This window comes from Aspergillus nomiae (assembly GCF_001204775.2).
Source record: "Aspergillus nomiae NRRL 13137 chromosome Unknown contig00394, whole genome shotgun sequence".
NCBI lineage: Eukaryota > Fungi > Ascomycota > Eurotiomycetes > Eurotiales > Aspergillaceae > Aspergillus > Aspergillus nomiae.
In genome coordinates this window covers 1-13,151 of record NW_015378449.1, presented here as the reverse complement: position 1 = coordinate 13,151, position 13,151 = coordinate 1, and the positions used below count along the sequence as shown (strand labels likewise).

The 13,151-nt window shown below is 49.3% G+C and overlaps 6 protein-coding genes across 6 annotated transcripts; all 6 read right to left on the bottom strand.

Moving 5' to 3' along the window:
- Positions 1-221: 221 nt before the first annotated feature.
- Positions 222-597, bottom strand: ANOM_008866 (uncharacterized protein; the record flags this gene model as incomplete). The annotated part of the gene is made up of 2 exons (XM_015554122.1): positions 222-501; positions 575-597. 2 exons carry the CDS (start codon positions 595-597, stop codon positions 222-224), a joined length of 303 nt encoding a protein of 100 aa, XP_015402870.1.
- A 762-nt stretch (positions 598-1,359) lies between these two features.
- Positions 1,360-3,431, bottom strand: ANOM_008865 (uncharacterized protein; the record flags this gene model as incomplete). Its single annotated transcript, XM_015554121.1, has 7 exons — positions 1,360-1,593; positions 1,693-1,934; positions 2,000-2,474; positions 2,531-2,742; positions 2,802-2,891; positions 2,945-3,188; positions 3,252-3,431. 7 exons carry the CDS (start codon positions 3,429-3,431, stop codon positions 1,360-1,362), a joined length of 1,677 nt encoding a protein of 558 aa, XP_015402871.1.
- Positions 3,432-4,057: 626 nt separating this feature from the next.
- On the bottom strand, positions 4,058-4,779 carry ANOM_008864 (cupin domain-containing protein; the record flags this gene model as incomplete). The annotated part of the gene is made up of 3 exons (XM_015554120.1): positions 4,058-4,225; positions 4,282-4,347; positions 4,423-4,779. The coding sequence occupies 3 exons, from the start codon at positions 4,777-4,779 to the stop codon at positions 4,058-4,060; spliced, it is 591 nt and encodes a 196-aa protein (XP_015402868.1).
- A 346-nt stretch (positions 4,780-5,125) lies between these two features.
- Positions 5,126-7,343, bottom strand: ANOM_008863 (fungal specific transcription factor domain-containing protein; the record flags this gene model as incomplete). Its single annotated transcript, XM_015554119.1, has 6 exons — positions 5,126-5,628; positions 5,686-5,860; positions 5,918-6,093; positions 6,146-6,419; positions 6,509-7,050; positions 7,103-7,343. Coding segments are annotated over 6 exons (1,911 nt in total), but the record flags the coding sequence as incomplete, so codon positions are not given.
- Positions 7,344-7,918: 575 nt separating this feature from the next.
- On the bottom strand, positions 7,919-9,897 carry ANOM_008862 (flavin-containing monooxygenase; the record flags this gene model as incomplete). The annotated part of the gene is made up of 3 exons (XM_015554118.1): positions 7,919-9,085; positions 9,142-9,500; positions 9,549-9,897. 3 exons carry the CDS (start codon positions 9,895-9,897, stop codon positions 7,919-7,921), a joined length of 1,875 nt encoding a protein of 624 aa, XP_015402867.1.
- A 492-nt stretch (positions 9,898-10,389) lies between these two features.
- On the bottom strand, positions 10,390-12,733 carry ANOM_008861 (Zn(II)2Cys6 transcription factor; the record flags this gene model as incomplete). Its single annotated transcript, XM_015554117.1, has 7 exons — positions 10,390-10,801; positions 10,868-11,050; positions 11,103-11,710; positions 11,760-11,840; positions 11,893-12,200; positions 12,251-12,510; positions 12,567-12,733. The coding sequence occupies 7 exons, from the start codon at positions 12,731-12,733 to the stop codon at positions 10,390-10,392; spliced, it is 2,019 nt and encodes a 672-aa protein (XP_015402865.1).
- Positions 12,734-13,151: the final 418 nt, after the last annotated feature.

Below are 13,151 nucleotides of genomic sequence, written 5' to 3'. Positions count from 1 at the left end.
CACTCTTCACGATGTGAATATGCTCTTAAATGTGAATGTTGTTGCTGCAACGGCATATCATAACTTCCAAGCTGAAAACACGCAAGTGCTATTATCGGTAATGATCAGGTACGGTACTCAGCTCTAAACGTATCTTGCTAATTGCCTGATAGAGGGCGGAGCTAGGTACATCATGAGATAATTCAAGTATCATAATAAAACGTAACCGGCCAATGTAGAAATCATGTGTTCCTCTGGAAAAGTCCTTCGATCTGGCTCGGATCGAATGCAGCCGCGTCTACCTCGATGCCATCTAAATAGAAGACCGTCAAGGGTAATTCATCTGGTGAATGTTCGGGATGAATAAAGCCAGAATCGACAATGTAAATGCTCAACCCATCATGGTCTTCAGCCTTGCTGTAGAACATGGGAGCGAGTGGCGATTCTGGTCCCATCTGGGGATCCCAGTAATGGATGATGGTTGGCTTGCCGCTCTCGATGACTTGGAGGACCTCGCCAGGACTAGAGAAGAGGCATAGGAGTTAGTTTTGATTATCATGGACAGGATAGAAGATAGCCAGGTAGGAAGGCGTACTCTTGGAGTGTTTGAACAGACATATTGAATGTTTGTGGTGGTCGGGCTTGGTATATTCGGTACGGTTTTGTTCTTGATGACTGTGTAGGGCAGATTGGAGGAATAGAGTGAGAGAGAAATTCAGAGGAGGAAGAATGACAATTTATAGCCGGGTGGGAGGAGTTTCAGCTACAATCTTGACCGCAGTAACGTAACATAGTGGCCATAAAATGTAGATCTGGTGGGGTTTCAATCACTGATCGTCGCGGGGCCAAAGCTGGATATTTGTTGGCAATGCCGATGGGTGGAGATTCGGGCTTGACACTGGCGAGTGAAATGTCCAGGAGAATCACGGTGAGATCTGATTCAATCGCATCTTGCAGCTGGTGGTGTATTAAGTTTTCAGTTTCAGCTCAGCCTTCCCAGAGTATTTACTCCAACGGCCGGTGATGTATCTTATACCCACCGTATGTTCAGCTGGAATCACCGCAATTCTCCGTTCTCCGGCCCGTCGTTGGTTAATAGATTACCCCCATGGGCTACTTCATATACAAATATTTCAAGAACTAGAGTTGAAGTGGACCTAGCAATTACTAGGAGCTTCAAAAGGAGCGCACCGCGCAGAGAAGTCCAGTTTGTTGACGAGCATGGATAAATCCACTCACGGCTTTTGAGCCTATGAACCTAGTATTTCGATCAAAGCCATCTAGATTTTTAATACATTTCTAGATACCTTCATGTGGAACAAGAAGCTCCCTAGTCTCGGACTAATAAAAAGAACACCCATAGGAACAATACAGCCAGCACTACCACAGCTGTACGTATGTAAGAAACCGCCTCCACCAGGGCTGCTCATAGTAACGGTCGAGAACCATGATTTCCTCCGCCCCCAGGGTCCGTCTGCCAGTGATGCAATCCGCGGTCTTTGGGTCTCTCCACGGGGTTCTGAAAATAATTTTGTAAGCGAGGGTTAAGCCGGCGATGACCCAGAGCCCGAGTGTGTACTGGAAGAAGTTCTCTGCAGTAAAGGTAAGGCCGCCCTATGAGTAACCGGGATCTTGTTAGCCAGGTAACAGTTTTGCCTTTGCTTGCCTCTAAAGTTAAGAGGGCAGGAAAAGAAAGGGGGTGGCTTGACATACAACAGGCTTAACACCGCATCCAACACAGCACGCCAGCAACATGAGGGAAACCAACATAAGCCACGCTGGAGCCGTGGGCCAGAATGTCGACTTCCACCCATATATCTCGGTAAACAGCTGGTCCTTTTGTGCCTTGAGTGCGCAATGGAAGCGCCAATTGGTGAAGGCGATAATACCCCAGTTTGTAAAGAAAGAAGCGCTACTGATAGCAATCAGCCAGTTCAGCACAGTGAGGCCTCCGGCTGTAGGATACCTTGACGGTTAGAGCTGTATTAATGGATAATTTTCCGAAGGGGTTCACGCTTACATGCAAGTTGGATATAAGAAAGGATGGCGGAAAACACGCTGGTGATCACCAGCGCCCATCTCGGCCTGCCTCGAGAATCAACTTTGGCGAGAACTTCCGGAATGAGACGTTGATGCGCCATCGTTCTCAACACTCTTGAGGAGAGATAAACGCCTTCTGCAGAAATTGCAAGCACTCCGCATATCATTCCGGCATTCAAAATGGACGGAACCACCGGGATACCTGCGTCTTGAACGGCGATGACAAAGGGAGACGCAGCGACTCCGCTTCCACTGAGTAGACGCTCATCGTTTGACGGAACCAGGATTGTGATAAAAGCGATGCTGACCATGTAGATGAAGTTCACCCGGAATGGAACGAGCTTTGTCGCGTGTGCCATCGAGAACCGTGGACTTTCGGCTTCACCACCCATGATTCCAATGAAGACTTGATCGCCAACTGCCCAGACAGCCAGCAGGGCGCAGTTTGCGAACCCCTATTTCCGTTAGATCTGAGGGAGCTATTTTAGCAAGGTTGCCAATTGGAACATACGGTGAATCCATTGAGAAAGGGGGGAAGGTCTGTCCAAGTTTCGCCGTGATGGACGTAGCCGTTCGGTCCAGCGCCCAAAACCAGGGCCAAGGCAAGCACAATGATTAAAAGGAAGAGGAATATTTTAATGATAGAGGTGATGTATTCGAACCAGGCAAAAGCCTTGTTAGGAAGTAAGAAGACAAACAGGCAGACTGCAAGGAATATGGTGACTGGGCAGCATGTTAGACACCATCCATGCCCATGGCTGAGACACACCGGGTATACTTACCTGTAGCTGCAAGGGGCAACGATCCCTCTGCCCAGTACTGTACTAGTACATTGAAAAAGCCCGCTTCTGACGCCACAATTGCGCTCCATGCTATTTGCTTGTCAGAATAATGAGATGTCATGTTTCGCTTCAGATGCACAAACCAAGCCACTCTGCGAAACCCGCCCCGAAGGCCAAGGCAGGATCAACCCACCGATCAGCATAGTCGATGTAGTTGCCTGAGACGGGGAACGCGATAGTCATCTCAGACAAGGACTGCAGTACGGCCCAGACCGCGCTGCAAACCATTCCGTAGGCAAGGACCATATTCCCTGGACCCCCCGAGGCGAGAGCCTGGCCTGTTGCGATAAATACTCCGCTGCCGATGTTGGAACCGAGTGAGATAATCTACATGGTTCCTTGTTAGTAGCCAAGGGAAGGAATGATTCTGCGACATTCACTTGTTCTTACATGGACCTGGCGCGGAGAAAAGGAACGATGGAATTGACCATTTCGAGTGTCCTGTGTTTCCATCATGCTTCCGTCGTGCAAGCTGGTCGACGGATGGAGCGTGTCGCTCATATCTCTTGTCTTTTCAATCTCATGCTTGAGCTGAGGCTCTGCAGAGAGTGAATCCTTGGAGTCCAACATTGTTATCAAATGGGTCTATGTCATACAATTCTATACAATACAGAAGGAGACGGTTTGTATTTGCTAACAAAGTCGTAGTTGTATGGGTAAATTCACAGAGCGATTTGCAGAACATCCATGAATGTACCCCTCTAGAGATTGAATGAGAAAGACAATTATATCAACCATCTTGTAATAAACCATAGGGGATAGATCCAGTATATAAGAACACTCGTATAAGGGATCTCGAACTTTAGGAGCAAGGGATCAACGTGGCCTAATCACGCGGCTAGCCAGCGTCTACCCTTACTGCATGCGGCAAAAAAGATGAGCAGGACGTTTCCCCAGATTTCAAGCGTCCAGATAGCCAAGTAGATGTTGTTATCTCCTCTCGGACTGCGGCCAATTGCCGCACGGACTCTACGTCACCATCTGATACGGTCCAATCAACCCGTGGATAGGTGGACAGGAGTGGAAACGCAGAAGCATACCTCCATATCCCATATCAGTATTGTCTTTCCGCGGGAAAGCACTTCCGGGGCTTGGCTTCCCTTTGTGATTAAGTTGCAGAAAAGGATTCTATGGTGTAGCAAACAGATCAATCGATATCCAGATAAGGTATCCGCTTATCATTGACCAATACTTAGCTAACCATCTCTCTTCCAGACACTCAGAAGCGGCCCCTCCTTGCCATATATGGGATCGTGGACAGGCAATGGCACTTGTCTGCACTTTTCGCGCATCCTGTCCGTCTCCTCTACTGAATCCAATGCATACTCCATGTCGTACAGTTCCTCAAGAGAATTCCGTTCGTTCTACGCCATCACCCTCAGTATGCCCTGAATACGAGATCACTTGTAAGTCAACTCACCAGCAAGTAATAGCCGATAATTTCGTAATCATCCTCCGTGTCCGTTACAAAGTGCGTAACCCCAGCCTATAGAGAGTAATATCAGCCCAAGTCACTTATATACAGTCCCTCCTAAAATCCATGGGTATGTTTAAGATTCACCGGAAAAATAAAAACGTCCCCCGCACGAGCAACAAATTTGACCCCGACTGGATTACCCTGTGCGTCAGTGTCCGGGTCCAACGGGGACTTGCCCAGGAGATAAGTTCCGCTGCCTTTCAGGACGGTGTACGCCTCGTGCGTGGTGGCGTGGTAGTGGGGCGTAGCGGCGAGCTGTTCACCGGAGATTTTCCAGTGTCCTCCCCGCGGCCATTCGCTCGTATACACAGAGGCAACGGCACCATCGAACGTCCGGTCAATCAACGCCCCTCGGAACGCGATGACTGGGAGATCAGAGTTGGGCGAGTGCGCTGTCGGAGGGACGGGGACAAGTTCGGGGGGTACTTTATTGAGGGGCATTATACGTCTCTTATCTTTGGCAACTGTTCTGGAACGTTATAATGTGGTCATATCATCTCTTTTACGATGTCTACATACTATATATCTCGTTTGAGTGCTCCGATACCCTATCTTGTCTTATCTCGGAGGTGCATCCGATCTATGTGGGGAAAGGACCAGAGGATATCTCCACTGGAGGTCTTGAATGATAAGAATACGGTGCCAGGGCTCAGACCCCGCATGAAAGACCTTGGCAGCACCGAGGAAGGTTTTCATAATGAGGGGATGCGAAATTGAGGTCATATAGCCAGGCCATCTTTGACTTGGAACATGTGTAGCTCATGCAGTTGACAAACAAATCTGACCATCACAGCGTGGGATGGTTGTTACTCTCATCCATGGCTAAATCAAACCCCACCCAGTCAAGCATCCCATTCACGTCCAATGTACTGGCCACCGTCATCAGCTGTGAGGCAGTGATATCATGCGTCAGATCCCATGGCTCGACGTGCCCTAACCCCTCACCACCGATCAGACCCAGGCCCGCAGCTTCGCCGTCCCGCATCAATTCCTCTCCATTATCATCGTCTTCTGCTGGCTCCGGTACCGGATGGCACCCGCTACCTGTGTCGCCTCTCCGTGCAGAACCCGGTGTTTGAAATTCACTTAAAAGCGCCTCCAGGTGCTCCAGCTTGTTCTTGTGCGCCTCGGCCACCAGGTTTCCCTTCTCAACCATCTCTGCCAGAATAGCAAATACACCTTCTAAATAATGACGAGGACTTTCAACTAAGAATGGAGCTACGATTGCGGCCATGCACATGATCACGCCGGCAGAAATAGCGCTTTCGAGGTCAAATGGAAGAAAGTGCTCTGGGATTCGGGAAATGTTAGAGTATACAATTGTAGGAAGTAGAACAGGGAACACACCGAGTAACTGTTGGCGCTGTAGCGCCTGCAGTATGTGGATAGTCTTTTTCGCAGAGTCAATACACACTTGCAGGAGAAGCCTAATCGAGGAGGGTATGACGATTTCGGGGTTCTCAGACCGGATACGCCTGATTATCAGACCAACAAGGAATGGCCGGGTAGCTACCATGATACACTGGGAGTGCATAATCAGTCAGCTGTACGACACCTAACGCCGCTAATCATAAGGTACCTGATGATATAGCAGATTCATATAGCCAGTGTCCCGCGAGATCCCATTTAGTGAACCCTCCTCAGGGATCGGAAAGTGGTCCGTAAGCTCGGGGGCCACGCCGGCGACAGATTGCAGCACCTTCTGTGCATTTCTTACAAACTTGGCGTTGACATGACTGTCCTGCCCGTAGAGCTCTACAGATCCGTCAGCATCTTTGTTATGATTCCGTGTAGATTGCAGTCATACTGTCCACCACTATCCCAAAAGCCTGGCTGAGCTTCACATGTATCGCCATCGTAGCGCCCCTGTTCAACGACTCCGGGTAGGACGGCAATGAGGCAGTGATATCCTGGTTACTGACACCTGAAGGAATGCCCATAAGGACTGACATCTGCCGTTCGAGATTGAATACAGTCCACCAAACCTTTCGCGATCGCTCAAGAGCAGAATCCTCGAACGTACCTCGGGGAATATTCGTATGGTATCCGTGCACAAACATAATCCGAAGAGCCTGTCCTATCTATTTGGTATATTAAATGTTCTGTATGGAAACAAAGCACAGTGAAAGACTCCCCTAATGTGGGCAAAGCGTGAGGTACAGAGACTTACCATGTTGTGCGCCGAAACTCGCCAGTCGATACATTGCAAATATAGCGCCATTGCACACAGCAGTTCTCCGGATAGACTTGGTTCTCGCCATAGGCAACAATAGTCTGGAAGCATCATAAAAGCTTTCAGAAAGAGGTTTGCCCCAGGGAGAGCCTCGCCGTTGGTTCTAAGACCAATAAACGCTTTGCCCAGAGCCATTATCACAAGGAATTGGATAAACCATAGTCCCGCCGTGTGTACATTCTCCGCGGGATCGCGATAAAACTCGTAAAGCCTAGCTACGAAGGTCTTTTCGTCAAACAAGTGAAAGATTAAGCCCGTGTGAAATTTAGTCACATTCATAAGGAAGAGGGAATGATCCAGGGAAGGCAATCCTGCAACACCCGGCATGACGGTGTGTCTTGTACCATCCCATCCCAGGTCATAGATTGTTGAATCCAGCCGCTGCATCCCAGCAGGGAATGGACATTTATAGAGCGTTTCGTGAGTGAGCTCCAGGAGACGCATCGTCAGCGACCAGGTGGAGCTATGCCCCAGATAATCTGTGCAGTTGTGTTAGTTGTTTGCAAAAGGACGTGGTGAGTTACAACGTACAAACTTTGCCGGTCCGATCTGCTATATACGTTGGAGGACCGGTAGTCAAAGGATTCACCATATTCCCATCGGTTGCCGCAGAGTCCGTGAACATTGACGCCGACTGAGGCGTGAGCATGGAGTTGCCGCCTGCCGCCGTCGAGTCGAGTCCATCGGCGACAGGGGAGGGTGCATATACACAATTATCATGATCCTCTGAGGACTCGTGTTGCTGGCGAAGAGCACGGTTGTCCCTTTCTAGCTGGATGATGCGCTGTTTCAGCTCCAGCAGATGCTTTTTTGTAACTAATACTTTATCGTGATCGCGCTCGAATGTACACACAGCATGTCGACGTTGACAATTGCGGCACGGGTTTTCCCCAGTGCACTTTATTTTCTGTTGACGACATCTCAGGCAACTAGCAGGAATCGTCAGCAATGTTTAACAAGCACAAATGTGGACGCTGACGTACGCGCTTATAGTCCGTCTATTCGTGAAATTACTGGTTTCACCTGTCATGAGAGGCTTTGCAAGATCGAGAGTCGTGGTAATAACTTGATGCGGGTCCGGCTTGCGGTTTGATTTAGAGAGAGCGGGGATCTTATCTTTTTGAGGGCAACCCCCCGCAGTACCCTAACATCTAGCGCCGGTCCAACAACCCAATAAAGGATCTAATCTGGCTCCAATGTGATCATCCTGCGAAGTCAAGCTCACTAATGTCGCTCTAGTGTACTCGTTACGAAAGCCAGTACATCTCTAAATGGTAGACTACTACAACTACCATCTCATCCACAGATAGGGAAGATCTCTGAATGAATGCCTTTACATGTCTAGCCTCAATACATACTCCTCTCGTTATCTTCTAACTGGACATCATCCACAAACCCAGTATGATCCAGATAAGGCGTCATTCCATCATCGACATGCGGCGCCTTCTCTTTTACTGTCCATCCGTTTCCAAACCAGCCAAAGTCGTTGCCATCATACGGGCTCACTTCAAAGTCCTCCCATCGAACCCGTGTTAGCGCCCTGATGGCGTGGAGGCTACTTCCTGGCCATAGAGCTGCGACCCGCCCCCGTTTTTGCGCTTCTGGGGATGTGCCTGGCGGGGAGGATTTGTACCAGCTCGCACATTCCGCGCTATAGACGGTGCGTTTAAAGTACTCTTCTGCATACTTGGTGAAATTTTCGACCTGTGACCGCTTCGGCTCTACCAACCCGATATTATCGTATGCCATTCGGGTCAGGATTTCCGACATATATAGATGCGTCTGCTCTATCGTGATAAGCAAATTCCCAGCTCCCTGGAATGAGTTCGGTCCCAGCGATTGGAAAAAGTTCGGGAAGCCATCCGTGCAAAGCCCCAGATAGGTCTCAGGACATTCGGCATAGCGTTGACGAAGATTTACTCCTTGCCGTCCGAGAATAGGGAATCCGCTACCCGGGCTGGTCTCGAAACCTGTCGCGCAGACAATCGCATCAACAGGACGGTGTTTTCCATCGGCAATGATACCCGTGGCGTCTACATTGGTGATGCTAGAAGTGATGACGTTAACCTTGGGTGAGGTCAGGGCTTCCAGATAGCCAGGGCCAGGCGCAATGCGTTTGCAGAGAGGAGGGAAGGTCGGGAGGAGTTGTTCCAAGAGTTCTGGTTTCGGCTTCAGTCGGTGCTCCATGTCAGCCTTGTACTCGGCCTGCGCAGCGATTTGCATTTTGCTTCCTCTTTGCGATTTCCCATGAAAAGTCTGCATCTTGAACTCTAGATCCTTCCGATAGCGAATGTATGCAGCGGGATCTTCACGCCATGTATCCTTCTCCTCTGCGGTGAACTGAAAGTTCCCTCCTTTCTGGCCTGTTCGCTCAGCGAGCTGCTCCCCACCAAGTTGGCTACAGATCCACATCTTTCCACGGATATAGTGGTCCATAGACTGCACGGTATCCAGAATAGCTGGGACAATCTGGATCCCACTGCTCCCACCGCCAACAACAGCGACACTCCGGCCCTGTAAATCCCACTCATCAGCGGAGCAACTCGGTTGTACAACGCGCACTTACCTACCTTAAGGTCATACGTCTCGTCCCAGCAAGCGCTGTGAAGTAATTTCCCCTTGAAACTGTGCAGTCCGGGAATTGGTGGCCATTTCCATTCGTTGAGCTGGCCCGTTCCCGTGATCAAGACATCAGCGCTGTCTTCAAATGTCTGCCCCGTTTGTAAGTCCAGCATCTGGACAAACCATTTCCCCAATGCCTCATTCCACCGAGCCCCAGTACATCGTTTCTCAAATTGGATATATTTTCGGACGTCGTATTTCTTCGCCACCCGTTTCCAGTATTCCAGGATTTCATCGGAGCCTGAGAAAAAGCTGCTCCACCCGGTCCAAGACTCAAAGCTAAGCTGATAGGCATGAGATGGGACATCTAAGCTCGTTAGAAGATACCCATCACTTTTGGATTGGTGCCCCGTACCGCATGCACATCCAGGATACCTATTCTCATACCAGGTGCCTCCCAGCTCGGGGTTCTTTTCATAAATCACTAAGTCTAGGGTAGGGACTGCCTGCATGAAACGTATGGCCGCAATGATCCCCGAGATACCCGCTCCAATGTAGACCACCTTGAGGGGTCGGGGTTGGTCGATAGCTCGCTCCGAGATGAACGGGCTGCTGTAGTTTATGGGGCCATGGACCTCGGGGCGGTCGCTGGTCTCCACTCTGGGAACTGTAATATCCGTTGTCCAACTACTGGCTAGAGACCTCGGATTAGAGTCATCGGGAGAGGTGGACAGAGAACGAAAAGCAGCTTGTGCGGAAGACATGACGGTAACCTGTAGGTAGATATGAGACCCTTCCCACGTGAATGAGCTCAGGGCAAGCATTCCTCGAATTCCATCGTGAGCCTACATCTCTTATATCCATGTCATAGACCTATCCTGGGAGCAGGCCGAGAGTCATCTGGCGTCTTTATTCGGGGCCGTCCCGAATATGCATACAGATACTCGAGTGTACACAATATTCCTCTATTCTCTCAAACCTGCTCGGATGCACCCCGGTCCCTCTTTATCGCATGTCGATGTTTCTATTACATCTTACAAAATCAAGTATACAGACCGCCTTACCCCTTGATAAGAAATGTGGAGAACTTTACCTCTTCCCCAAATAGGCTATTAAGATGAGCAGACTGGCCAGCGAATTAGACCGGTCTTCTTCCGATAAGGGTTGACTATCTCCACCCGCTACGGGAGGCCTCCGAACGTTTCCCCGCAAATTATCACCGGATGCAGCTCCGAGATAGGGTTAGAAAGAGCATATCATACTTCATTCCATGTATCTAAAAAGTCGAAGATCGCATTCTCATCTATTAACGCATCGATAAAGCCAGTAGGCATAGATAACTCAACCCCGTCACCAATTTTCTGATTACATTCTCCACTGGCTGTTTCAGCAGGAACAGTATCCGAGTGAGGCCCAACCGGATCAGCACCTGTAGAGGCACCAGGCCGGAGGGATAGAGGTGAGCTCGCGGCATATGTTGGAAATATTTGCTGCAAAGCTTTTGTGAAAATCCCACGAAATAAAGACGCAACTGTATACGTTTTCTGCAATTCTTCCAGGACGCCCATGCACATATCGAGCTTATTGAAGCTGAAACGTCTCGAAAGCGGGTTGCCATATTTACAATTGAGAAGGTGGGTTTGCATAACCGGGACTAAGAGCGCGGGTCTATCGTACATTAGATGAAACTTATATGGAGGAAAATGCGTAAAAGGAGAGGTCTCTCGAACTTACGTCATTGGTCCTACATATTCAAGCAGATTTTCTCGAACAAGAATGTCAAGGATCTCGGTTGACTTTGATGCCGCGGCATCGGCCTTTGACTGCAGGCGTTGCTGCTCAATTTCTTGTTGGCTTAGAGAGAGACTCTCTGGATGTTCGATTCCGTAGGGACGGTATAATGTGATCAAAAGCGCCCTGTTTCGGTGGGATTAGTGCTGACAATGCTAAGAGGGGAGACAGGCTTAACTGATAATGCAGATGAATGTGATGTGCGTAGAACTTTGCCAAAGGAGTCAGGCCATGTTCATCTTGATCTGGCAATTTGCATCGCGTAATCTGTGCTTCAAGAGCATTGATCTGATTGACAGAGGACTTTGACTTCACAGATTGGCTTTTCAGCACCAGAACGTTACCCAAGAGCTGGCTCAGCTCAATTAAAATAATCCAGAACTCTGCCAGTTTGTGAAAATCCTGGGGAACATATGACACAGAAACGGCTTCAGGTATGCTATCAAGCTCGCTGAGTAGGTCCGCCGGTACGGACATCGGCAGGTCGCAGTCGTCCAGATTGATTCTCAGTGGTCTACCAAGAGTAAGACCAAGCCAGCGATCCCGGAAGAAGCAGGTCCACCACAGACGGCGCCACAAACGTCTCTGATGATCTGTGATAGATGAATTATACCTCAAGGAATCCGGATCCCGGTGTAAACCCAGCATTTGGCAGAGGTTAATTGCAATTCCGGTCCAGTACCAAGGTTGCATGTGTTCGTCTTGCTCCGAGTGCCAAAACCCTAACAGCAGGGAGGCTTGCAGAAGCGTGACCTTGTTTCTCTCTCCGCCAATATCGTACATACACTACACGTATCAACACGGCAAGTGTAAAGGCGAGATAGATCTTGCTCACCTTCGCACGTGAGTACATCGTGGCTTTCATTTCCTTCCGAGAGACATAACCTTCTTGCTCATAAACAGGCGGTGAAACGAACTAAATACCAAACGTTAGACTTGCTGGATCGTATTGGTTGTAATCTTCTCACATTGACTGCAACGAAAAATACGCTCCAAAGCAGTAGAGTATTACAATCACCAAGCCGGCCTGGATGATAGTTCAAAATGGAGCCCACTTCAATCACTGGCATGATTGGATGTACATGATAGAAATATGCACGAAGAAGGCTCTCACAAGTGTCGGGCTTAGGTAGGGTGAAGACTCCCTTCTTTTGGAGGTAGTCGCGATCATCTTCAGTCAGGGTAGTCTGGTTATTCGATGGGATTAGACAGTGTCTGGGCAACGAGTGATCCGGCGAGCAGATATCCAGAGTAGACACAGGCCCGGTTCGGTCTCCTAGTTAGACGATAAGCATAAGTATAGTATCAACTTTCCTTCTTAGTTACCTGTGTAGAAGGGCACTTCGCCCACTCGTCGCGGTTGCCCTAAAGCGGCCGCTGCGATTTCATCACCGTTTCGCTCTTCATCTTCGATATCATGCGCTTCGCGAGCTGCAGCGGCATCTGCACCTGCGTTTAGAGGTACATCTTGCTGTGGCTGAACTTGGAACGCTGGGAGCTCCACTCTACATGCTGGTGTCTGCGGAAGCGGCGGATTCGGATTCTGAGGGCCTGCGAGGAGAACCGGCCCACCGTATCGCTCAGGTCTACAATACACTGACGTCAGCATCTATCAACTCATGCTACGGAGCTTCCATCTTACTTCTGCACTCGCCCAGTTGGGACTATACATTGAGTACGGTCCTGTGTGCAGCCGATACAAGGCGCCCCAGTGACATTCAAGCTGCACCGCACTTTCCGTTGGCGACACCTTTGACATGCAATCGTTCTCCGACTGCGGCGGGCTGAGGCGGTAGATGTAGGCGGCATCGTAAACCCTGCATTCATATCATCCTACTCCTTCTCTATCGCCGAGGTGTTCAGATAATGATTGACATAAAAGAGCGAGAGTGGGGCAGCGCCACCTCGGAGGCGAATAGCCCTAGTTTCTTCTACCCCGAGGAGATCCGCTCGATGGGGAAATCTTGCCGCGGCTTTAACTCAACTTCGCCGAGGCTCTTGATCCTTTTTCGTATGGGCATTTGCTGCTCGAGATGAATTGAAGAAAGCTTAAACAATAACGAACGTTGTATGAATAAATTGAGTCGGTAAATTACTTGTAACCATTAATACTAGCGTATGATGAGGATGAATGATTGAATTATTCATACGAAGACCTCTGTATACGGGAGTTTGCGGGGAAATGTTTGGACTGGAGCGTAGCGGGTGGAGATAGTCAATAACTTTA